Source organism: Meleagris gallopavo, chromosome 10 (assembly GCF_905368555.1).
Source record: "Meleagris gallopavo chromosome 10, MGAL_WU_HG_1.1, whole genome shotgun sequence".
Taxonomy (NCBI): domain Eukaryota; kingdom Metazoa; phylum Chordata; class Aves; order Galliformes; family Phasianidae; genus Meleagris; species Meleagris gallopavo.
The window spans coordinates 1,986,101-2,013,747 of NC_139413.1; the positions used below are offsets into that span (position 1 = coordinate 1,986,101).

The window sequence follows — 27,647 nt, forward strand, 5'->3', positions numbered from 1 at the left end:
ATTTTTTCTTAGTGAAGGAATAATAAGTCTGAGTGCTTTATTTACCACTGCCTCATATTTATATTCTAACTTTTACTTTCTGTGAGCATAATAGGACTTCTTGCTTTTTATTCAACTTGTTACACCATTGTCTATCATTTATGAAAACTGCAAGATGCAACAATTAGTAAAACCAAATTGTCTATTTCTATGTTTTATTATAGTTGCCAAATATATAGCAAAGGAGAGATCTGATGGTAAGAACAGAAGTAGGAATCATAACCAAGAAGGTCATATGTCACTGTTTGGCCTGGTTCATCATATCAATGCAATAGCAAGCCAGAATTTTGACACCGACAAAGAGTCTGCGATACATTATTTATCAGTAAAAGAAAGCTGTGATTGGAAACCAAATAGGAATTCATCTAGAAGCTGATTTATGGAAAAATATGCTAACTTTAGTCCTTCTGAGTTTCCTAGTGCAGTAAGTAAGAGAAATTATCTGAATATGTGTTGGTGAAAGAGTAATCCCTACAAATATATGGTGAAATCGGGCAGGAGAGGAGTCACTAAAGAAAAGAAGGTCCTTCATGGCTATAGAATTTTTTAAGTGTTTCTGAGCTTCTGCTTTATTTTCCTCACTAATAATGACAAAACATAGCATTTCTTACGCTACTGTAGGCTACATAGAAACAAAGCTTAACTTCAGATTGGGCTGTGACTAAGAATTAAATTGTAAAGGAACTAACTCAATTTATTTTAATTGAAATTAAATGAAGTTTAATTTTATGATTAAATTCTAAAACTTCAGTTCTGAGTGAATTAATTTTTTTAAAATCTTTCTGTGCTTGCACATAATGCACTAGTTTTATATGCAAATTCTTTCCCATTGAAAACAAAATCAAAACAAAAACAATCAAACAAAAACAAGTTGACCTTTACATCATGGGCACAAATTCAGATTTCACGTAATACAGTGCCACCAAAAGAATTTGTATAAATTTCCCTCACTTTATTCTCTACTTACTAACAGACTACAGACAGCAAAGACATTTGCATTATTCTCCTCTGGCATAATGTAGCAGAACTTTCTTGGAAGTGCCACATTCTGCCATTCCAGATATAAGTTTTATACCAGAATGTATAAACTATCAAAGAACCTAATTCTGATCAACAGGTAGGCACATTTATTTCATCTCATTAATAATTAATAGATTAAACTGTTTTATTTTTAGAGAATATCTTATACTGAATTTGAATCTTGACAGCATGGATGATGCTTAGGAGCTAGTTGAAAATAGGTATTTCAAGGTGAACATTTCAGAGTGCGTCCTTGGACAATAGTATGCATGTGCTTTAATATTTATTCTTTCTATAAATACACAAAATATTCAGGCACAGTAAAGGATTATGGATACTTCTGAAAACTTTTGTGAAGATGGTTTTCTCTTTTGTAAGGTGAATAAGATCAGTAGCATAGATAGCTTTTCACCTGTCTGCTGTTGAGAGAATGCAACCTTTCATTACTGTGCACCTCACACTGTCCATCTTACAACACTCAATATTACAACTCTGGGAGTCTGTATGACATGTCAAGCAGCTTGAAAAGGAAATGCCTTTTCAAGTCTCAGAGCTGTAGCAAGTAAAGCATCGCTACTGTTGTCACTTCTGCTCAGAATAAACATTTAGATCTAATCCCTAAGAAGAAAATTTTCCACGGTTTAGACTTTTCTGTGTTTTCTGTTAAAACCACCAGTCACTGTATTTTATTTACCTGCAACGTGTGTTCAACACACAGAAAAGTATATCAAGATTACTGCTTTTGTGTAAGAAGAAAGAATCCCACAGCATTTCTTTTTAATAACTGTTCAGCTACAAAATTTTATTGGTATCCTTCTATGTTCCCTCTAGAGGATGTAATGCACAAAAGCATTGCCACGGAACATATAAAATTACAAATGAAATTTATTGTAAAAAGTAGAATGTCTTCTAGACTGGTGTCAGTATTTATTTCATTCATAAACCAAAACTGCAGGTATAATATATTCATTGTCAGCAAGTTCATGTGTGTAAATTGCCATCCAACAGTATTGACTGATATAAGACAGATATTGAAAAGACAATTTAAATTTACTCTTCCAAACATAAACTGTTCCACAAAAGCACTGTAAAAACTCCTTCAAGGTTTTGTGTTGTGCTTCACATTTATGGTTAACTACATAATTTGGTTGTGTCATAATCCACTGTGTTTGGCAATTTGGCATTAAATGCCTGCAAAGCAGATTGAATTCTCACCACTTCACTGGTAGACAGTTTGAGTCTATGACGGAGCAAGCAAGAGAAGAGGTCTAGACGACGTTGACCAGGTGGAGAGAGTTTATTTACACGATCGCGTATCTCTAACAGCTGCAAAAGCGCAGAGTCCTGTGATCCCTGAGTATAGGGGTAGTCCAGCTGCAAAATCAAGTCTCGAATTGCTTCTGGGTCAAAGTGCATGCTGTAGCCAAACACTTGTATGTTATTGATTTTCATGTAGCCCAGATTTCTTGAGGGATCAATAAATTCCAGGGGTTCATAGTAGATGCTTTCATTGCCATTTGGACCATTTGACTTTATTCGACTCCTCAAATAGATGTGTACTGTTTCAAAAAATGTCTTCCACTTGTTGCCCAGAGTCAGTGTCCAATTATAACACTGAAGGGGTAAGTCCAACTTAGTCCGCTCCCAGTCTGGGAAATTATTTTCATTCACAGGCATAAACCAGCTCTCAGAGTGGCTGCCCCCAAAAGGGTTGACATAAACAGCAAGAACAGGCTCTAAGGTGCTGTTTTTAGTTAGGCAGATTTGAAGAGAGAGGCCTAGTATCATATGGACCAGGCTAGACTTGTACTTGTTACTCTTAAGAGTAAGGAGCATTCGCTTGCGCCAAGAAGGATCAAACCAGTTGTTGAGGCGCATGTCATTGCTGATGAAAATTGCATGCACCTCAATTCTCCGATCTGTCTTCTGCAGTAAATACTTCATTTCCAGGTCCTGGAGGTCAGTCTCAAACCCAATGTAGTGCTCTGTTGATTCTGCCACTTCAGGCTTGCAAATCCCCTGGCTTAGCATGTATCCAGCATTACAGCTCCCACAGCGGGTACGATTGTCAGGAGCGCAGCTCAGACAAGCAGAGCCATCTCCAACTGTGCAGGGAAGGAACCCATGGCAGGCAACTTGGTCATTAGGGCAGGTGCACGTGTGGGTTTCTTCAGAAAAGCTTCCCAGAAGGCCATTTTCATTGCAGTAGAGAAAGGATTGAATGCGGTTGAGCCAATAGTTGGAGGATCTGCAATTTTAAAATACTGTATTTTAGCACAAAGACAGACCTGAAAACAATAAATACTACCTTGCAATTTTTTTATCAGAAAGAGAAAGATGAAAGTGTTTTTAGTAACAGATTAAGGCATTATGAACATAACTAAAGTCAAATGACAGCATTTGCTGTCAAATAAATACACATATAAATTGCCTTTTAGCAATGCAAAACCACAAAAAAGAACTTTCCTTATAAACTTGCACAATAGGAACATTTGGATCACGTATTTTCTCTGCATCTCTGTCAAGAAAGCCTGTCAGAGTCATTTTTTCTCTGATAGATGTGTACTGATTCAGAAATCAGATTCTCTGATTTCAGATTAACATCTTGAAATGCTATACAGTTGAGATTTCTTTTCCTCATACTATTTGCTTTGTATCATCAAGCTCTTTAGTTAGGAAGATTTTTGTAAGCCTGAAAGCCTTCTTGTTTCTAGTTGTAACTGCTTTGATTTATAGCTAGTGAGGAATGGAGCGACCAAAATGCTTACCTGTAATGGCAAGTAGGGCCTCACTAAAACTGATTCAGTCTTAATTCTTCAAATTAATTCGGATACAATAACATGATCATAGAATCACATAAAGGCTTGGGTTAGAAGGAATCTTGAAGATCACGTAGTTCCTACCACTGCCTTGGGCACGGTTCCCACATCCCTTTGGGAAGCTGGTGGTGACCATGCTGTGTTTACTTTTCATCTTCTGAGATGAAATTAAATGATTGTTTTAATGTTTTTCTTGTCAACTTATTTTAGTTTCACAAGAAACAACAGACACTGTGAGAATATAGTGAAACCAGTAATTTAGTCTGATGAGGTACAATTGCTAGCAGAAAGGCAATGTAAGAAACACAGTTACATGGACATAGACAAGTGTTATCTCCTTTCTTGTCTGTACTTTTCATTCCTTTTTAGTAATTCTCGCAGAGCAGAGCTTAAAGAACTTGTTTTTGCTGCTACAAAAGTCTGTTCTACTGTTGCCACGTGGGAAGAAAAAAAAAGGGAAAAATAAAAACCAGTGCAATCATTTTAGACTCTGATGACTCTGTTTTCTGGTTTGGGGCTTTGGAGGGGTTCTTTCCTATGCTATCCCCAACCCCTTTTATTTTTCTTTTGTACATATTGTCTATTAGTACTCTTGGAAGTATGTACAATAAGATATATGATTTGAATGCCTGAACAATTTGCTTCTCTGTGCTTAGTTGAAAGTTAAAATGAAGAAAAAATGCTTGGAAAGTTTACTACTTTCCTGAATAAAAACAGTACATCCATCCTACAAAGAAATGCAATGTCACAACATAAATGTTACTTTAAAACTGAGTAGAATTTAAAACGAATAGATTTCCAAAGTAGAATCAAAGTTCCCAGGTACTGTGTCTGGCTCATTTTGACAGTAATCTATGCCCACCAAGTTTGCTCTGGCAGCTCAAAGGAAGTGCATTTTGGGTATGTTATGACCTCAATTCGTCTTATGTGTTGAACATAGCAGCCAGCCTATGTCTCCCATGGTCTGTCGTATTATTGTTAGGCCTACAATGCATGACAGCAATCAAAACAGAGAAGACTACTGTGTGAAAAATTGAAAATATCCTTCTAAAGGTTTCCTTTTGTAGATTTATCCTAACTCAGAATCACAGAATGGCAGAGGTTAGAAGGGATCACTGGAGGACATCTGATCAAACACTCCTGCTCAAATATGGGCCAACACCTTATAACTTCAAGTACCTATGTAATAACTGATACTTATTCAGATTCCAAAAGATGAATATAGAAAAATGCTTTTTTGAAGAAAACAAAAAACAAACAAAAAAACTTTTCCTTTAGATCTTTGTGTTATGCCATTTACTTCAGAGTACTTCTTTAAGATTTTACCTTATTTTCATTTGTTATTTGGACAGATAACCGGACAGATTTCAAAGATGTGTCACTTGCTCTTTCATCTCCAGGTTTTCAACTTGCTAACTGGATGTTAACATTGTCCATGGTTGAAGACTAGTTCATACCACATGACTACTGTATCAAGGCAGTGTGCTCATATATCTACCAGCTCATATTGCTCAGATTTGTAAGAGTGAATTTTAGCATCCTCTCTCACTTCTCTTGAAAGCAAAAGTGATACGTCTTTGAAAAGTTATGTTATATATCAATAGTACATTTCCAGAAATATATTTTAAAAATACTTAACAAAGACCAGCTCTGAGTGTACAGTTATAAATCTGAATTCGGAGCAATAGAGGATAAATATATGAAAACAATCTGAAGATTTTTTGTGTATGACAAAGCACTGACCATAGAGACTAAATCTGCGTGGATCACTTACAAAAAAACATTGGCCATGCTATGTAGTTTGTAGAATCTAAGGATACTCCTTAGGTTTTGCATTCTAGACAGATGAGTGCTCACTGTGCCTGAGATGCAAAGCTGAACAAAGTCATGCGATTGCATCAGTTTCTCAGCAGAGAAACTTGGATTTTGCATTGTGTTAGTATGGACAAAAAATTTCTGTATTCCTGCTGGCTTGGAGCCCAGGCAGACTTATCTTTCATCTACACAGTAGCTATGATTTTTGGAGTCTAATTTAGATATTTTCTGATAGATTTGTGGATAGTACTTTGTGGAGGTATATATTTGTCATTAGATAGGTTCTAGCAGTGGAGAAGGGTCCTTGGTGATCCGAGGCTGCCCTATGTGAGGAAAAAAGAGTGGTACAGAGGCAAGGACAGATTGCAGCCACCTGCTCCCCATCCTTCTGTACTGCCTGGGGCAGGAGGAAGTAGATAAGTTGGGAGAGAAGGAGTGAAGTTGGGTCAGGAAAAATATGTCTGTGAGAAGGTATCCAACTTATCCTGGCTTTTCAGCCCCCATTTTGGACAGAATAAAGGAGGATGACTCCTCCTGTGGACATGCCTCAGAATGGGTAGAATGGACAAGTGTGCCCTGAACACAGAGTAAGCCAGACAGTCTGGGAACAGAGTTCGCAGAATGATTGCAGACTGATGAAGAGAGGGACTGATGAAGAGCTGGGAGAGCAGGAAATAAATTGACTTGGTCCACAGAGGAGAGGGAAGGAGGGAAACCTAGTGAGGAAGATTATAATGTAGGAAGAGGATGATTTTAAGTTGCTGGAATAAGTTTTTTGAAATCAACAAAATTAATATACAGGTAAATGTTGATTGAACTTTAATAAATCCTATCTCTAGGCACACAGGTTTTAGAACTTTTTTCCTTATTAAAGATCTAATCTACTGCTTCTGCTATCATGACTAGCAAAATGTTATTATTGTTATTATGTTCTGTTATTATGACCAAAAAAAAAAAAAAGACACTTTTGTTCTTTTAATATTTAATGAGCCTATCCTCCTTTTTCTACTAAGGGATAGAATGAGCAGTTTAAAAGTCTTCATAAAATTACACAGGTGAATGAACCTTTAGCTGCAAATTTATAGCTTAAAATGTAGTTTTTAAAACAACTATCTTTGCTCAAGAGAAACAAGAACTTTAAGAGGGAGATACCTTTTTTCCTAACTAAAATTCAAAACAACAACCTTCTATTTCATTTACTTTATTTTGATTTTGTTAAAACAGATAAATTTCAAGAAATTCTAATTCCATTTTTCTCTGATCAGTTTATAAGCAGAAATTCTTTTCTTAAAAAAATTTGAAATTGATTTATTTGATCATTATTTGTTTTGTACTGTTTTGTTTTTAATTTGTAATTAAGAAATACTACTGCACTTTCTAAAGGTATTGCTTTTTCTCAAGTTAAGAAAATTAAATGAAAATAAACAAAATGTCAGGAATACCTAATTTATGTGAGCCACTCATCCTTAATGAGAAGAATAATAAGAAGAAAACAGAATAAGTAGAAACAACTTTAAACTGAAAGAGGGTAGATTTTTATTAGATATAAGGAAGTAAGTATCCCCTAGAAAGTTGGCGAGGCACTGAAACACGTTGCCCAGAGAAGTTGTAGATGTTCCATCCCTGGAAATGTTCAAGGCCTTTGAGCAATCTGAGGTGTCTCTGCCCAGGGTAGGTGGTTGGAATAGATGAAGTTGAAATTCTTTACAACCTAAATCATTCTATAACTTTTAAGTGTCATGCCTTCTACAGCTTCATGATTTACAGTTCTGCCCTTCCTCAATGCCTATAGCCAATAGAAGCAAACTGCGTCTCTAATACCTAAAAAAAAGACAAACTTCCTGAGTGATGTATAAGCCATTGATTCTTCCTGTCCCACTAAAAGATTTGGCCACTTTTTCTAGTCCAATCTATGCTAACACCAGAATTTGAGGTACACTGAGGTGTTTAATATCCTCCACAAGTTTGACTGAAAACTTCCAACAGGTAATTGACTATAGGTCAATAATTACATCTATACTACAACACATAGTTTTGAAAACATAGTTAAAATAAGAAAATCCTGAAGGAACATATATAAAAACATATGAGATATCTTTTTGGAATTTAATGGAATTCTGTTATTTTTTTCTCTTCAAACTTACCATGGCCTCCAGACAACAGTAGCATGTGGGAATAGTTTTTGAATCTTGGTGCACCTAGCGTCAGGGAAAAAAATCTCACTATCTTCTACATCATTATTTCATGAGACTTCCCTTTTCTACTACATCAGGTCTAATTATTCTTTAATTTTCTATATTAGATGACTCAGTGCTTGATTGTTTAGCTACTTTATGCAAATTTGAGTTTATTGCACCTAATTCATGCCTTTCATTTTTTGCCATATTCAAAATCCACTGCTTAGTCTGTCACCGGAAAGTAAGAAATATGCTTATTGAATCTGTCATAACTCTTCAATGCACCTTACCACTCTTCCATTTTTTCAAGGTTGGATTGATATCTATGGTCTACAGTAGTCACTAGGAAAAGATCCTCTTCAGTTTCATAAGGTAGAATCTGAGTCTGTGACTTTAACTTCCTCAGATCTGTATTAATGACTTATATGACTAATGTATAATAGGCTTTGCCCAAAATTTAGTGTACTTTTAGTTTTCCTCTTCATGTTTATTAAGTTCCTAGTACATTACTCCAATTCTGTATACAGTCCCAGTGTCCTTTTACCTTTAATTTGTTCTATTTAATCAGTTACAGTCTCAGTGTGTTAATGAAGGACTAATTAGAAAGCTAAGAAGCTACTTATCTTAGCAGTTGCTACTTGCGTACATAGACTAATAAATAAATGAATACAATGAGTATCTGGGGGAGGATTGAAAGGGCTCACCAATTATCCTTTTAGTGAGACAGTAAACAATATTATTTGATTTGAGAAATTAAATTTACTGGCCTGATGTGCTTGTTTTTCAAACACTGAGCTGTAGAACTTTGCAGTTTCAAACAGAATGAATCAATAAAAGTATTCCTATTTCAATAAGCTTTAAATCAAAATCTGATGCCCAAAATATCCATGCTTTCATGATCATACAATATGATAAGTTATTATCAAAAGCTATTTCAGTAATAGTAGACTTGATATCATAATTCTATTGTTGCATTAAAGTAATATTTAATTTAAAGAAAACAATCAGTCATGTGATACCACATATCATTATGATTAATTAGAGCTCCCTAAAGTTTCTTAGAATTTCTCTGTAACTTTTTTTCTTGATTAATACAGAGTTGTGGAAATAACCCTTTCAGAATACAATGCAAAGTCACAAAAGAGCAGTTCAATTGAGGCTGAAATTTCTAAGTAACATAAATGTTACTGATTTCTTCCCAGCTTAATTACTGTCTTAATAGGAAATAGACCACCAACCTTCTGCTTATGCAGAGTATAGCACTGAGCTAGATAACCCGTAAAAATTACAAACAACTGTAAATCTTTTAGTTATAATTATTCTAGTGTTTCAGTTTCATCCCTGACTACAAAGAGTTTCTGATCACCTAAAAACCAACATATCTGTCTAATACTATTTAATTATTTTGACCATCAATACAAAAAGATATCATCTTGTGTGACAATATTTCACAAGTCTTACACAGTTTTAACAATTTGCAGGGAGATTTCTATTTAATTATGATTTAATGACAGGCACAGCCAACTGGAGGAGAAGTGCATCTTCTTAAATTTAACCGTTTTGATTAAAGAAGAAAATCAGGGTGTTGCTGCATGATCAAATCTTTTGTGGCTAAACTTCCCATTGCACAGAATGCAGCAAAGAGTTGACTACCATACTTCGAGCTAAAATATTTACAGGGCATACAATCTCACATTTACACAACCACAGTAAAAAAAGAATATAATCCTACTGATGTTAAGTCAGATTATTAGAGAATCCTTATCTGATAAGAAATAGAAATCTTAATTGTTTTTCTACATGAAGGAATTCTATCTGAAGTTGCACTCCATTGCCTCTTTATGAAGTACTCTCTCATTCTTAATTCTAATGAGTCTAAAAAATATTTTCTATGTTTTTCATCTATGCAATAGCTTTACCTTTCAAAAAAAAAAAAAAAGATTTTTGGAACATTAGCAATTGGAAGTTAACATAAAAAACTTATGATAACTCTTATTCAACACAAAATAACATTTAACATAAGAACGAAGCAGTATGGTCATCTTATATAATAGCTATAGCAAGTACTTAATCATGATATGACACTTTTACCTCCCTCTCTGCCTCACTAAGTGCTTAACATCTGTTGTACATCAGATGGTTCAGTAGCAGATGATGAGTACTCAGTGAGGCAGATGCTATGTAAAAAAAAGTGAAGACAATTTAACAGGAAGTGTATAGGCATTAAAATACCCATTACCTATTTTCCCCTTCTCTGGAGATTGAGTCCAGTATAAATCTGTAAGACAGGAACATCAAAAGCAAAAGCACTTACAAGCCTCTTTAAAATGTCCTATTCTTGATCTTGTGGAATCTCCTCTCGGGAAGGACAAATAAGAATCAAAGTACTGAGTTTCTTTGCTGAGGTTCATAACGGGAACATTAATTGTCGCCAGATTTGTTAGTGGCCTTTATGTGAATGTACTTTTCTTCTGGGAGTCAAACTACAGACAGTTGTCAGAAGGACAGCGAATGACTGATTAGAAGACCGAGTGCTTTTAGCTTATTCAGCCTCACCAAAAAGCAGTACTATAAGTACGGCTCCAATAAACATGCCTGCAATTATTTGATTACAGCTCATGTTACAGATGTGTCAGTGAGTCTCTCAGTGACAGCTGCAACTCTGGCTCAAAAAGATCATAAATGGGAGCAATGCAGATGTTCTGAGTTCACACCTTACAATTTCATAGCTGGCTCCACCGGAGCTGGACATTTTATAGCTCTTCTGAAGGTCCACTCTAACTACATAGCTGATGGTGAAAACAAGGTTTTTAAATACTGAATATTTATCTCGGAGCACCCTGGGAGGTGGAAAAGGAGTACGATACTTTTCTGAATGTGCATAAGGAAAAGAATAGCTTCTAATTAGAAAGTAACCTTTGCTAAAATTCAGCAGTACTGTGCAGAAAGGTTATTAATTACATGTGAAAATTTGACAGAATTTTTTTTACCATATGCTAAACTTGTTTCCAAAAAGAGGATGTGGGAATTTTAAAAAAATTTAATTTCATTTGAGACCGATGTATATTAACTACACTATGGGAAAAGATTTGAGGTACCAGGAGGATAATTCTGCATTTAGCATTAATAACAACTGAATCTACTTTGATTTATTAAAGTAAAATACCATCTTCTCCATTCTTAATCACATCTAAGAGTAATCTTCACAGATCCCCCAGCTCTTGTGCCACCATTCTGCAGCTTTTGCTGACGCAGTGACTGATAAAATATATTTTAAAAGCAATAATGCAAGTCAACTCTGAATTCCAGACAGTCTGTAATATAAGATGTAGAGGAAATAAGTTCCAATAGAAAAATTCATAGACCTCTCGCACCTTGTAGAACAAAACTGCCGTGAGTTACATGATATTCCATGCAATAAAATATTTTGACATTGAAAAAATACTTTTAATCATTTAGATTAAGTTGATTGACCTTCATCTGAGGAGAGGCAGCTGCTAGCTAAGCTCTCTTAACATCTTATGAATATCTTATTAGATTCCTGTCATTGTTTTATTGATTAAACAAAGCCACATCCAATTTGACAATCACCTTAAAATTCCTGAAACTCTCCTTCTACAAAGCAAAGCTTTTAGCAGTGACTTTTGAATGCTTTTTCTTTTGCTTCAAGTAAAAGGATGATTGTGATAACACAACTAGAAGTTGGAGTTTGATCTCTAATGCATACATTAAGTTATTTAACTTTTTAAAAATATTTAGAGCTTATTTTTTCCTGGATATAAAAGATGTATTGTGCTTAATTTTTTAGAGGATCTTTCCAGCATGTTTTGTATTTATTCTCAAAAATTTGCAGATTTAAATACAATAATGTTGCACTTCCTTTGCTCTCATAACAAAAAATTTCTAATCTGAAGCACTTCCAAGCAAATAATAGTCACATGCAAATCATTTTAAGATAACATATCCATTGTTTTTTGTCATGGCTATAATCATAATGACCACTGAGATAAGGTGGAATCAGAATTAAATTGCTGTGTAGTTCCATCTACTTATTAAAAAAGCTTCAAATCAGAGACAAGCTTTGAAAGCTTTTACTACATGATGATCCATAGCCCATAAATAATGATTGATAGTACTACAGGGAGAAAGGAAATACCAGTCAAATGAATTGATTGTGTCAAAAAGCAGAATGAAAGAGGAATTAGAGGTGCTAGAAAAAAAAAATAGCATTTCTAATGTGCAGGAAGAAGAAAGATGTTACAAAAATTATAATAATACAGAAGTACAAAATCACGCCTGTTTCTTAGGGCCACTCATCTCTACATATATGTGTACTTGTTTTTGCAGTGTTAGGTGGTCATAAAATTCATCTTAGGCCACAGATTATCCATTAATTCCTTGGGCTTTAACAGGCTTTACCAGATGCATATATTAAAGTAAATTAAAAAAGAAAAGCTAACCTGAAAGTTTTAGTGATTTTTCTGATTGATAGGCATCTTTAAAACACTAGAAAAAAAAAAAAAACTATTGAGTTTATTGTAACACAATCAATCTTCTCATGTCAAGAACAACACAGAAGGTATAAAATTGGACAAACTGCTAATAGGCTCCCCACTATTTTTACAGAGAAAATGAAATAAGAACATAATAACCTGATACTTCCATGTCTAGAAACGTACACATTGTAGAGGCTCATGCACTAGCATTAGACTGATCTAATGAGATGACGACAAAAGAAATATTCCTGTGCATATATGAATGCTTAGATATTGAAAAAACTATGAGTAGTGTTGCTCTGCATCATTACTTACAGCTTCACATTGTCACAGCTCAAGCAATGGCAGGTCTTTGCTTTGTATTGAGCTGCCTATAAGATAGATACAGAAATGAATAAACTAAATGGAAGAACCATTGATTTACAAAATGGAGGAAAAACTGAGATTTTGAAATTAAAGATATACCCCTAATAATGTAAGTTGAAAAAGGAAAAGTAGTTAATTTAGGGGTATCTTTGGATCTGAAGTTATACAGAGCAATGAAACAATTGCCATATAATTTTGAGGACAGGGGTTCCTCAGATTATTTTAATATGCTGACATAAACCTAATTTGAATACTTAATTTATGGAAGTGAGAAAGTAGGAGCTGCTAAAACCAACTGGATTCTCCTATCAACATGCATCCCAAGGCCTGATGCTCAGTTGGAAGACAGTGTAAGATGTAGCTATAAATTCCACATTACAATAAAAAGACCACAGAATTACAGAATCACAGGGTTGGAAAGGATCTCAAGTGATCATCGAGCCCAGTCCCACAGCTAAAGCAGGTAGCCTTCAACAAGTCACACAAGTAGATGTCCAGACTGCTCTTGAATATCTCTGTAGAAGAAGACTCCACAACATCTCCAGGCAACATTTTCCAGCGTTCCATCACCCTTACCATAAAGAATTTCTTCCTCATGTCAGTATGGGTCTTCTTATGTACAAGCCATTACTCCTTGTCCAATCACTGCACACCACCAAGAAGAGCCTGGCCTCATCCATTTGCCTCCCACCTTCCTTTAGATATTTATCTACATTTATCAGGTCTCCTCTCAGTCTTATTTTCCCCAGACCCTGGTTACTCAGCTTTTCCTCATATGCAAAATGCTCAAGACCCTCTATCATCTCTGGCCCTCCACTCAACTCTTTCTAGGAGATCGCTGTCTATTTTGATCTGGGGAGAACAGAACTGGACTCAGTATTCTAAACGTAGCTTCACGAGCGCAAAGTAGAGGGACCATGCTCTTTTTACTGTACTTCAGGATACCATTGGCCCTCTTGGTCCTAAGGGCATACTGATGGCTCATGGCCAACCTGTTGTCTACCAGGACCCCCAGGTTCTTCTCTGCAGAGCTCATCTCTACCAGATCATCTCCTATCCTGTACAGATGCATGTGGTTATTCCTCCCCATGTGAAAGACTCTACATTTGCTCTTGTTAAACTTCCTCAGATTCTTCTCTGACCAGCTCTCCAGTCTACCCAGGTCTTGCTGAATGGCAGCACAGCTTTCTGGTGTGTGAGCCACTCCTGCCAGCTTTGTATAATCAACAAACTTGCTGAGAGTGGACTCTATCCCTTCATCCAGGTTGTTGATGAAGATCTTGAACAAGACTGCTAGTTACAGGCCTCCAACCAGACTCTGCACCCTCTGAGCTCTACCAGTCAACCAGTTCTTAACCCACCTCACTGTCCACTCATCTATCCCACGCTTCTGAAGTTTCATTACAGGGATGCTGTGAGAGATGATGTCAAACGCCTTGCTGAAGTCAAGAATGCAGTATCCACTGCTCTCCCGTAATCTACCCAGGCAGTCATGACATCATAGAAGGCTATCAGGCTGATCAAGCATGATTTCCTGTTGGTGAGTCCATATTGACTACTTCTGATAACCTTCTTCTCTTTCAATTGTTTGGAGAGTATATCCAGAACAAGTTGTTCTGTCACCTTTCCAGGGATGAAGGTGAGGCAAACTGGCTTGTAATTTCCTGAATCCTCTTTCTTGACCTTTTTGGAGACTGAAGAGACATTGGCTATCCTTGAGTCTTCAGGCATCTCTCCTATTTGCTAAGACCTTTCAAACACGAATGAGAAATTTACCATGAATTGAAAACTCTGGAATTCTAGAATAATAAGTAGCCCTGAATGAAAATTCTTGAGATGTAATGCAGCAGATCACAAACTATCAAAGAAATGTGTACAATCACAGTGCTTTGCTGTATGTTTTAATGTATTTATTATAAGAGGAAGCAGAAGCCATGTTCTTGCAACCTTATTCAAAACATGAATACAACAGAAAGTTCAGAGACAGAAGATCATTTTAGAACTGGAAGTTTTCAGGTAGTTGCTGAGGTAAATAAAAGTAATGTGAAAAGGTGATTGATGAAGTGTCTCTAAACCACGCTAAAGCGAAACTAAAGTAAAACAAAAAACTTGTATTGACAAAAGCATCCGAAGTTATAGTAGTGGTGAGGGGTAGAATTGAGTATGAGAAGAGATTTAGTAGCAGAAACATCATGCTTCTATTGAGTGGCTTTCTGGAATTGAGTCTCTTTAATACAAGCAAAACTGACTACAGTAATAGTAACAGAAAACAAGACCATTATAACACCTGCAGAACTAATACAAGATAATTACAGTACCCTGCTCTCATATTGACTACATACTCTGTTCCTAGTTTCGGTGTTCTTATTCCCAGATACAAATACTTGAAAATAAAATAAAATCAATCAATAAATAGAAATTCTCTTTCCATTCCTGCAAAACTAGTTATAGCTATAATTATGGAGGTATGCTTAGAGAAAATCTGAGTCCTGATACTGGCTTACCACCTTTCTGTATGAACATGACAATACACTACACGTACTGCTCTTCTCCTTTGATGGTGATCTTAATTTTTTTTGGCGCTCTTTGCCTATTTGAATTATAAATTTGGGTGTCTATAGATGCTACTGTAATATAAAGAGCAATAATCTGTCACTTTTTTCCATTATGTAGGACTGGAGTTATTACACCAAATCAAGAATTTCCTGCTGAAGAGTAATGATTTTAATTAAAGAATACAAAACTCAATTCTGTATCCATACCTCATATATTATATATTAAAAAAAACAACAGAGTCTAGTGTGCTTTTTTCCCTCTCGCATTTTAATAATAATTGAAAACAAAATAAATTTATTTAAGCAAACCCTCAGTTTTAATGTAGGCACAAAATACTCTATAGAAGAAGAGAGGTTGTTTTTTTCTGTCATTATATGCTCTACAAATGTAGTATCATGCTGGTTTTAAATAAATTCTTTATGTATTTCATACGATAATGTATAATTCTTACAGAAAGATGTCACTGCTGTATTAATGTAAATGGCCATACGTTGCATGTATATATTATAGTTATAGAAATTATGTATTACATATATAATATATATTATGCAATAAAATATTACATAATATGACATAGAAGACAGTAATAATTAATAGTGATAATTAATAAATTTCAAGTAACTATACATTAACATTCTTTGTCTGTATTAAAAACTAAAAAGGATACTGAAATGCAATGTCCTGAATGAATTGTTGTCCCCTCAGAATTTATTCTGACAGCACAAAATCATTATATATACTTGTTGCACATGCTACTATAACTCCTGCGCAATAGTTTGTAACTCTGTCAAAAATTGTTAGGGTAGTGGTCAGAGACCTAAGCCTGTTAGTGTTCAAGAAACACCCTTATGGAACCAGGAGTTGAACTTAATGTTCCACACAGGTCCTTTTCAACGCATTTTTTTCCTATAATTCTTTGGTTTTATTTGTTTTACAAAACATAAGTGGGTCAATCTTTTTTGTTCATTGTATTTGCTGCACCAGCATGTTAGCTGTCAAAGAAAATCATGGATGTTGGGACTTTATCCTCCTCCTGAGAGGAAGAGTAATCAGCCATAAATAATAATCTGAAGGGACAACTTTTGATGAAAGAAGAACGTATTACTAAACTGTGTATAATGTTTCTAGATACTCAATCTCATTCTGTTGAGTTGATCTCTACTCATTATTATGTGTTTGTATTTACCATAATATCAAAGGGGAGAAAGAAAATTTCCCCATTCAGAACAGCTTCCTTAACACTGTGCAATTTTTATCCAAGCAAATATGGTCCAATTTTTAGGGCCTTTTGATTTCCTGCTTGATAAAACATGTTTCTAGTTAAAGGGATACAGAACTCCAGAGAAACCACATGTACTATATGCTTATGTATAGCCATTAAATGAGGTTTGGAATATAGAATTGTACTGAAATACAGCAGCTTTCTTATTTCTAGAGGGCTACCTGCCAGATACTGATGCACAAGCTGCAGAAAAATGCAGTGCTGTTCTTAGTTATTACAGAAGGAAATGCAACTTATGGCAACTTGCTGTCCCTTGCTTGATGCATTTGTATGACATCTTGGAACTTGCATGCAGAGTAAACAGCTGGTTTTTACCTTTTAAAAAATTGGACAAGTCCTGCAGCTCAGGATCCTTGCACTTTTAACTAGTTAAGCTCAAGAAAGTTTGTTAAATTTTAAGATTGCATATCAGTTTGTGTAACAAATAATTTCACAGGAATAATTTTAAAATGTTTGATTAGTAGAATGCTAGCACCACCAAGATATCTCAAAAAGTTTTCCATCTATTCTTCTCAACAGCCTATATATGTTTCTCTACCTTCTATTTTGTTTATAATGAAAGTGACAACAGAAAAAAAAACACAGAGACAGTGTCAGTAGAGAAAATGACTGTCTTACTCAAGAAGCTTTGTACTGAAGAGTTTTCAACCCAAGTAGACTAAAAGAAAAAGAAATGGGGTGTAGGGGATGTACTCAGAAAGGTTTTAGAGATGAAGTGAGAGAATGATGAGGACTGGAGGTGGATAACTGCAGAACTAGATGAAGTACAAGCCTGAAGCTTTAATATTCCTTCTATCTTGCCAAGGACTTCTTGCTTTGCACAGTAAATACACTGAATAGCAAGGAATAGACACAAAAATAGCCCAAATGTCCCCAGGTGTACATATCACCCATTACTTCTACTGTTTGTCCAATACAGTCTGTCTAGATGCACATCCAAGTCTCCCTTATTTGCATTTGGGTAGATAAGGCAACAGCGTTTATATTAAAGGGCCATTTACAATTGTAGAGAGGGTTTGCTTGGATCTCTTTCAGACTGCTTACTATGGCACTTCCATCCAATGCATTAATGCTTTTTCCCATGTTCCTAGCTGCTACCATTCCATGCTGCTTTTGATTGACAGCAAAGGCAAGCAGACTTGCCACTGGGAAAGTAAGCAGGGCACTAACAGAAACACTCTCAACTTGATGAGTAATTACACTGCCTCTGCAACACAATCGGTCTCTGCTGACAAAAGGATTGAGAAGCCCAAATCCACACATAATCCAGTGATTTTCACAAGGCTCCTTGCAGCTAGAGCTGATATTAGCAGGAAGTTCAAGAAAAATTGTCCCTGCTCAAATTTTGTCTATTTGGCTGTTTTTTGATGTTAACTCTATGCAGTCAAACACTCAGTAATAGAAAGACAAACTGCAGATGGTGTAAGTAATGAAAATTAATATTAGATTTATATCTGGCAGGAGTTTCATGATCAGTGCTGCTTTCTGCAATATCATTGTCAAGCATTAGTATTACCTTATGAAATGCAATTACTTCTAGATCTATTTACCTCTGTGGACATCACAAAATGATGGCTTTGGGAAAAAGGCTCCCTTACCTACAGAGCACTCATGATCAATGACTTACAAATTTTTAATACCAGCTTAAAGCCCTGTGAGAAACTGCATACCTGATTAGAGGCTGAAACTATGTGATAAAATCTTAGAAGTATTATCTGTACTTGAAATGATCCATATTTATTCAAATATAACTCTTCAGAATCATTGTAATGCCACCTAGCAGCTTCCACTGACTGTTTTCATTTTCTATGGAAATCATTTCAATTGTTCTTCACATTGGACATTTTACATGAACTACCTGTCCACATACGAGTGCTTGAACTCTTAAATAAGATACCTGCATCCTTTGCTCCAGAAACAAAAGAATTGGGTGTTGTAGGACTATTTAATTTCCCAGGATCAGGTGACTGAGTGAGAAAACTTGAAACTTCAAAGAGTTATGCATCATCTCCAGCATATCTTAGTATAAACTGCAGTTTTTAGGATTGCAACAATTTTCTAGCCTCCATATGAAGGCAATACTAGGGCAAAAATAACCATTATAGAGAGAAGAGGGAATGGCTGTTCATCTCAGCATCTCAGCTGCCTTGGGAAGAAGCCTTGCTTACCTTACAGTTATTCCTTTTTATGCAGACTGATCTTTTTTTCCTACTGATACTACTTAAAATGTCCCACTGAGCTTAAACGTGGCTGTCAAGCAGGCTGCTTTATAGACACTTTGAATTTCGAGCATTTTTATATGGTTTATAGGTGTGTTTTCTTTTTCCTTTTCAATTCACAACGTGCACCATGAAAAAATGACCATGCTTTGTTAGTCAGCTTGTATTCAGATAATGCTGTTCAGCACTTAAAGCGTATTCTCACTTGAACAAGTTTAAAAGCAATGTCTGTAATGTAAAGCCATTATGCAATCTTCAGTATGCATCTCCACCCCAAATCAAGGTACATATCCTTAAGGTAATCCTAAAGCCTGGTATGATTCTCAAGTGCATGAACAGAAGGCAAAAACCAGTAAGGCTGATCGATTCCTGACAGGCTGCTTAGGTAGCTGATCCCCATGCCCTTTGCTAAAGCACTAATCATTATTTATAGACTGGGAGCTACAATTTAGGGACAGATCTACCAAATTTCAGACAAAATGGAATCAAGATGAAGGACAGATGAACAAAAAAGGAAAGTGCCCTCTCCAAAAGCTTCGACTTGACAGTGTTGTATCAAAAAGAAATATTATCTTTTGTGAGCTTTCATAATGTTCTGTGGAAAATTACTATATTTACAATATCTGTAAGCATTCTTTTTTCTTCTTGATCTTTTGTTTTCTGTTTGCCATTCACATGCTATTTCTTTCAAACACAGTTACAATATGTTACATAAATATAGAGTTAATCATGACCAGTTTAAGCATAACGGTGACGAGGTCTTCCTTTTGAATATCAGTTGAACATTGCTAATCAACAAAAGATTGTCCATAAGCTTTTTTTCCAGAGAAACACTGCAAATATTGAGAAATATGTTTCACTTCCATTGAATTAAGTCTAGCTCTACACCCAGTGCAAAACTGAAGTAGTTTCCTTTTCAGGAGGGAAAGTTGAAACCTTGTTGCCCTTGGTTCAAATGGAAGAGTTGGATTTTAACCCATCGGAAATTTTTATCAATGAGAAATGATAGATAGATAGATAAGGCTTTCTGCCTCCAAAGTGTACTCTACCTTGGATCCAAAGATATCTCCAAGTGTCACATGATGCCACATCAGAATGAAGTCAGGCCTACCACTTCATTATAAATATCATCTCCTTGACTTTCCTTATCAACTGCCAACATTACAAAAACAACAAAAGAAAAGAAAGCAACTGACGCTCAGAAATGAAAAAATTTGAACGCCCCTAGACCAAGGATTTCCCTGTATTGTATAAATGCATTGGGGTGTCACCTTTTATCTGCCTTTTCCTGAAGTTAGTTCTTTCATTTGCACTGAATGGCTCAAATTCCAGACTGTTTCAGTCTGCGTTGAGTAATGTTGGATATATCAGTCACCCACACAGCAAGCTTTCAGAATCTTTTATACAACGGCCTTTGAGCTCATCTTTAGAAATAAGCAGCTCCTCTAATCACATTCCACTACAACAGAAGTGATTTGTGAAATGGTTGTTTCAGACACTTCTCATGATTCTCCTGTTTTACAACCAGAGCTGAGCAGGCTCTGAGCAGTGAATCTAATTTAGTGCAAGAGCAGCACCTGTTGTGTTCAGAACAACAATAACTTACAAATAATTTTTTAGACAAGTATGCATACTACATTTACAGGCTTAGGAAGTCCTTTCCAATTAAAAACAGATTGTCTTTAATAGAATCTATAAATGTGAACTAGAATATCTGTGCTATTTTCTTTTCCAAGATTTTTTTCTCCTTTGCAGCAAATTTACCCCAACTGTTTCTCCTTTACTGTCCTGATAAGATAGCAAATTCCATTTCCTGCCATCTGTTGCTAAATTTGTAATTTTCTACAAGATCAGTATGTATGTGTAGGGGTTTTTTTCTTTTTTTTTTTTTTTTTTAAGAGAACTTCCTATAGATAAGCAAAATGATTGTTCTATTTTTTACTTAGTAAACCCTATTTGATGGCTTGATTAAAAAAAAAAAAAAAAAGCTGAAGATCTGCTTCTACATTTTAAGGAGATTTGCTGGTTTGGAAAAAAAAAAAATCCAATTTCATTCGTCTCCTGAAAAGAGCAATCTATTTCTTTTAAGATGTTATCATTTCTAAAGCTTGTTTTTTTATTCAGCTTGAAAATGCTCAATTGCATTCACTATTAGTTTCCATAGAACCACAGAATCTTAGAAAAGTTTGCATTGGAAAGACCTTTAAGATCATCTAGTTCCTACTCCCTGCTATGTTTATTATCAATTGACCATTCCTTCAAATAACAAAACAAAATAAAAACAACAAAAAGGGGTATACTGGTCACCATTTTGCTGAAGCACTGTTACAGTTACTATGATCCTTGTGGAGTTATGTTTACTGTTTCTGTTTTCTTTTATTCCTAAATCTCCACATGAATATTTGAAATTGCTTGTTGCTTTTTGAATGCTGAAACAAGCAATATGAAAGTCTCTCTAATAGGATAACATGAAAGTTTAAAGGAGAAAGCAGAAAGAGCGAATAACAATGAATGCAAATATAATAGCCAAAATAACCCTAAAAGGATGGAAAAAAAACAACCCATAGTCATATATAGGCACAGGGAGGTTCTCAGATACGTTTGCCCAAAACGAGTTAGTAGATGAGATGGTAAGGATAAATCTTCACAATTATTTTCTGCTTCTGGAACTTCCAGTGATTATGATTTCTCACTGTGGGGCTCAGAATGAAACAATCTTGTCTGGTTTCTTCTGCATGTCACATGTTTTCCCACTCAGCTTCTAAGAAAGCAAAACTTAGATAGCATTATTGCCTGTCAGTTCTATCTTTTGTTCCTCCGTTGCCAACAACTCTTAGAATTGGTGAGCTAATATCAATATTTGACAAAAGAACAGAAATAAAAAAATAAAATAAATATATAAAAAAAAAGTTGAGTTTCTTTGTGTTTTATGAAATGAAAAAATAGCACACTGGAGATTCTATTAAGTTGCAAATTCTATTAAGTTGCAGAGTGAGAGTGAGCCCAAATATTAAATCAGTTCACATGAGAATTCAACCATGAGTCTAATTTTTAGGGAAATGGGACTCACTAGTTTAACCTCTTAAGGAATTACTTTAGATTGTTTTTCTACTATCTTTTCTTTTAGGCTACTTAAACAAACAAACAAACAAAAAACCCTACTTAAAAAAAAAATTATAAGATTTCTGGGAAGGAAAAATAAGAAAAAAGAAATATAGGGAAATATCTGATATACAGATGCTGTCATTTTTTGTTTGTTTGTTTGCTTGTTTTTGTTTGTTTTAAATTTCTTTAACAGATCTAAGTCAGACAAAAGCCAAAACAGTCTCTCTGAAGTCATGAAGGTATACTATCCTTCTCCTAGTTTAATGCATTTATTACAGATTAAAAAGGACCACGTGAAAATACTGCTCCTTGCTCATCACAATAACTTGCTTCTTCTTCCATACAGAACAATCAGCATTCAGAAAGTTCCGAACTCGTCACCCCTATGCTCATCAATTAGTGCTGCTCTGAAAGTGATGCCTCCTATTTTATTTTTTTGATCTATAACCTAAGAAGTGGATGTTGGCATTATTTTTGGAGCAACCTAAGAACCCATCACTGGATGTCAAGAAAGAGTGACAGTCAAATTCATAGCAACAGTCGATATGCTAAGCTGAAAGATATTTTCAGTTAAAAGCTGTTCTTTAAAGCAGCATTTCAGGGTTTGAGCAAGTGGAATGAAAGCTATTATTTAAATGTAATACCTAAAGGATAAGGAACAAGAGTACTTTTTAGCCCTAAATAGACCTTATTAATATCTGCTTACCTTTTTTTTTTTTTTTTAATGAAGTGAAGATGTTTTTGACTAGCTTAGTGCATTTGCATTACCCTTGGCTGTTAGGGATTCATCACCTGCTATTATTCTTTTTTTGTTTTTTCCTGACCTGTCAAAATATTTCTTATTAGACTTAATTTTCTCCTAGCAGGATCCATCTTTGTAAGTACCTGGGGAGCACAAAAGTGACACTGCAGTAATATATTGAAACTGCTAACAACAATTTTCAGTATGTGATTTTAGTTCAAGCACACAGTCATTGCTTGTAGCTAAAAATATAGAGATCATATTATACTTGCATATGAATAACCAAACAAAGTTAATTTAATAAAAAATGACAGTTTTTACAATACCTAATATATTTTTCCTATTTGTTCATTAACAACGTATCAATGACAAATTAAAAAGGATTGCATAAAGATAAGCAAACTGAAAAGCATACAGTTCAGGAATGTACATATAATAAATAAATGTTATTTTTCTCTTACTGGGGAAAAAAAAAGCTCAAATTCTGCTAAAAAAGTTTTATTTGTGTATAGGAACTTTAGAAAATTGTCACTTATTCCAACATTCACTTTCATTGGACCTGTATCATTTTGATATTTGGCAGGCCGTTCTTGAAATAATTGAAAAGAAAATGTTACATCTCATTAAAGGTAAGCTTATACTGCCTTACAAATTACACAGAAAAGGAATGAGTGAGAACCTGGAGCAATAACACATTTATCTTCTTGTCACTCAACTGGCCGTAAAAAATAAGATATTTGGGGAAAAAAAAAAAAAGACTGTTAATCAAGGAAAAATTCACTTGTTATACAAGTGAGTGTCTGTCTCCTGCTGTCTCCTGCTGTCAGCAAGTTGATATAAATTGGATATATTTTATTTGTTGTTATTGTCAATCACTTTGTTATTTCCAAAGCATTTCACATTCTGTGGTTAATACCATAAATACGCTTTCATTTTTGGGAACATCATGATTTCATAGTGATGCGATTTTCCAAAAGTTCTGATTAGTAGAAAGTATTCAAAGGAAGAACACCTGGAGAGGCTGAGAGGTAGAAACCATAAACCAAGGGAGTAGGCACAGACCAAGACAAAGTATTTCTTGAAATCAGTGGGTATCTTCTGGCTGATGCCAGCAGCCCGTTAAATGAATCTCCTTTGTGAGTAAGATTTCAAATGGCACACGGTAGCAATCCTAATTCCAGTTGAGTTTTAGCAGAATTTATAAGGTTGTAAACATTTTTCTTGCAATTAGAAGTGGATAAAAATGGAAAGTCAAATGCCTTGTTTATTCAATTGTTTGTTCAACTCGCTGTTGCTGTTCGGGATACTTGGGTGCATAGGACATAGGTCCTATAACAGCTGCCCTACATGCCAGTGATACCTGGAGCACTCTGTGTCCCCTCGTCACTTGATCCTTGAAAGAACACTGGCACTTTCTTCACAGCGTAGCCATGGCTTTGCAGTTGATCCCTTCCCCATGAAGTATAGCTGCTGGCACTCAGAACAGCAGTTCCCAGCATCCAGCTGCCCCCAGGCCCAGTAATGTGCCTGACATCTCCTCAGTCTACTTGGGCCAGAGAAGTCAAGAAAATATTCCTTTCCTGTGCTCGCATGCAGAGCCAAATAGTTACATCTCTTCCAGCATTTATATAATGACATCAGCGACTACTAAACACTCTTACAGAGTTTCATATTCCTCATCTTCCTTGAAGGTGAATGTGACTGAGGAGGGCTGAGTCGAACAGTTCTTGTTAGAACATGGGAGCTGTTAAGACTCCAGTGATATTTTAGCTATTCAGAAGTGCTATACAACAGTAATCTACTTTTATGGGAGTTTGGAAGATGAATATACAATAACATAATCGCCAGCTGTGCTGTTACGTGCAAAGCTATCCCATTAATCACACTCAGTTTTCCTTTACATCTTAACAGTATGCAAAGTGTTTCTGCCATTCTACTGCCTTAATACCAGAAGCTGCACACCTTAACTGCTTTTTAAAAGCTATCTTCTCCAGAAATTAAGCCCTCAATCTTTTCCTCTACTCCAGTGGAAATGATAATTCAGCACTTTCTGATGTCAACAACATACTCAGAACAGCCTAGAAGTCTAGGCGTACAAATGAAACCTCACATGTATGCCAGCTTCCATACTTGAACAGAAAGTGTTAATCAAATTAAAAATAAGTTCAATGATTCTCTTTTTATTTGCTGATTATCTGAAATTTTTCAGCATTATTCAGCATCTTTGTTTTTCCATCAGGATACCAGGCACAAACAACAGTAAGTTGTTAACTTACGTCATTTCACACAGAAGGGGTTGGATTATTTGGGGTTCAAAAGAATGAATTCATGCCAGACTAACTGATACTGCTGATAAGGAAATAAAAATGTCATTAATGTCTGTAGCTTACAGATATAACTTTGGAAAATTAAACAGTTGAAACTGAATCAGTAAAATATATTTCTAAGATTGAATGAAATGTGTGATCCCACAGACTATGGGACTTGCAATGTCATCAGTTTCAGAACTGCATGGCTCTATTCATCTGTACTTGTCTGTAGAGTTCTATAACCAGATGACTGTCTGCTATTCAGCAGGAAGAAACAGGCTCTGGAATCATTATTTGCCAAGATTCACAGGTGTCTCCTGTAGGAAACTTCTTTATAATGCCTCTCTCTATCAGGACACTAATCTCTATTCAGTACAGAAAAATTTTGCCTTTCATAGACAGAGGGTCTGTGTTTGCCTTTGAAGTTAATCCAGCACCATTGCAACACTTAGAAGCACAGATGTAGATATTTTGTATAGACTTCCTTTTAAATATTCATGGTGGAAACCTGTTTCTCTGCTTATAACATTTCTAACTGAGGAGTCTGCCTTTTACGAACTTTTGCTCATGTCATAATCCACAAGAAAACTATTTCCTCTCCAGTTCAGCTGACATATATCCAAATGTACATATACATAGATAAGTAGCCTGCATATGCAGCAGATGGTTAGATAAAGAAATTAAAAGAAAAAAAAAAATCACGATGTTGAACAACCTCATGCCAGTGGCAAGATTCATTAAACTGTGGACTGGACTCAGCAAGACAGAAAATGCTACTCAAGTGTTTTGCAGTGTACTGAGGGCTAAACTGATGAAACTGAAAGTCTGCCTGCTGTCTTGGGATTTGCTACATTGGTCTCTACTCAGAGATAATTTAACTGAAGTTCTGTAGAGAAACATTAGGGACAACACATTCAGCAGCTTAACTATCCATTTCACAGTACCTTTGTCATATCTTGGACATATTTGCCAACCCTCTCATTTATATTTATACTGTATCTTAGCCATCACTCCAGGAATTATCAAAACCAGTAGTGCTTTCTACAGATAATACACTGATGAAGCAATCCACACAGATGGTAAGCTTTCAACTTACATTAAAAAAATCATCACTTATTGTCCCCACATTTTTTCCAAAATTAAGGCTGGTTTGTCCAAAAATGCATGAAATAATATATACACTGTTTCAAGGTCATGATGCCTGTGGCTTTTTCTAAGGTCGGTTAAATAATCTTTTAGGATTTCTGCTTAACCATCAAAGAGAAGATATATAAGTTTGGGAAAAAGAAAAGAGGAAAGGCAAGACAAGGAAAGGTAAGGTATGAAAATTTAAGATAATGCCCCTGATATTAGGAAATGTCTCTGTTTCACACAGGGGAAGAGAGCTTAGGAACTACAGCGAACAGGGTCTAAGCAATGCTACCACAGCATTGTCAAGGAACAGTGCTTGTTGTCGAGGGAACTGGTCAAGGGAAGAGATTCTCCCACTCTACTCCATGCTTGTGCATATTCATCTTGTGCATCGCATGCGGTTCGGGGTGCCAGAATAGAAGACAGAAAGCTATTAGAGACCATCCAATGAAGGTCTACGGAGAGGAGGAAGGGGCAGAGAGCAAGGTGTGTGAGGAGCTGGTGTGGTCACTTGGTTTGCTCAGCGCACAGCAGAGGAGGCTGAGCGGGGGCTGATGGCTGCAGCTCCTCATGGGGAGTGGGGGGACTGAGCTGCTGAGCTCTGCTCTCTGGGGACAGCATGGAGCTGTGTCAGGGAAGGGTTGGGGGGTAGGGAAAGGGTCTGCTCCGTGGGGTGGTGGGCATGGAAAAGGCTCCCAGGGCAGTGGGCACAGCCCCGAGCTGCTGGAGCTCAAGGGGCATTTGGACAGTGCACTCAGGCACAGAGTTTGGATTTTGAATGGTCCTGCAAAGAGCCAGGAGCAGGACTTGATGTTTCTTGGGTCCCTTCCAACTCAGAATATTTTGAGATTCTATGTTTCTATGATGATTAATGTCAAGGGAGATTTTTAATTGCTGTTTTCTGTAAGAGCTTGCATTTTGAAGAGTTAATTTATTTCAGAATATCTTAATAAATATAAGGATGTATAAATTTTAATTGATGGAATGAATCCTGACATTTAATGCGTTTTTAAGTAATGAAGAGAGACTTATTGGAGTGCACACTGAAGTTATTCCTGTCGTGTGGAAGGAACTATTTATCTAAGAATTCAAATGACCAAGCAGACAGGTAATCAGAAGAAAATAAAGACTTAAATATTTATTTCTATATTTTAATTACTTTTGCTAAAGTATAGAAAATCAATATTATGATAGATATGAAAGCTTAACAGAGGGAAAAATGTTTGGACTGCTTAGAAATTCTGAATAGGTTTGAAGAGAGAAGGATTTTAGTTCGGTATGATTTTGGTTTGGGTCATCTTTTTACTTTAATATCTTGACAATTTAGAAATGTCAGTCATTAGAGATAATTAATTAAAACTATACTAGAAAATTAACACGTGTCACCTACTGTCTGTAGTGCCAACAATTATTATTACTTCAATTCCTTGAGGTTTTTCTTTATTCTTATCATCTTCAATCCCATATAAGGATTTTCAGAAAGCTGATAATATGATGACTGGGATAATTTCCTGAGAAATTAATTGCAATTAATGACTTCTGCAACTGTTCCATAATGTCTGCTATTTGAG

At 35.7% G+C, this 27,647-nt stretch overlaps 1 protein-coding gene across 1 annotated transcript in view; it reads right to left on the reverse strand.

Annotated features, from left to right (window-relative positions):
* Positions 1-1,270: 1,270 nt before the first annotated feature.
* BRINP3 (BMP/retinoic acid inducible neural specific 3) overlaps positions 1,271-27,647 on the reverse strand; it is a 201,499-nt gene continuing 175,122 nt past the window's right edge. Inside the window, exon 8 of the mRNA XM_010715542.4 lies at positions 1,271-3,307. Coding sequence (XP_010713844.1) covers positions 2,191-3,307 — 1,117 coding nt within the window. The 3' untranslated portion in view covers positions 1,271-2,190. The remainder of the gene's footprint in view (positions 3,308-27,647) is intronic.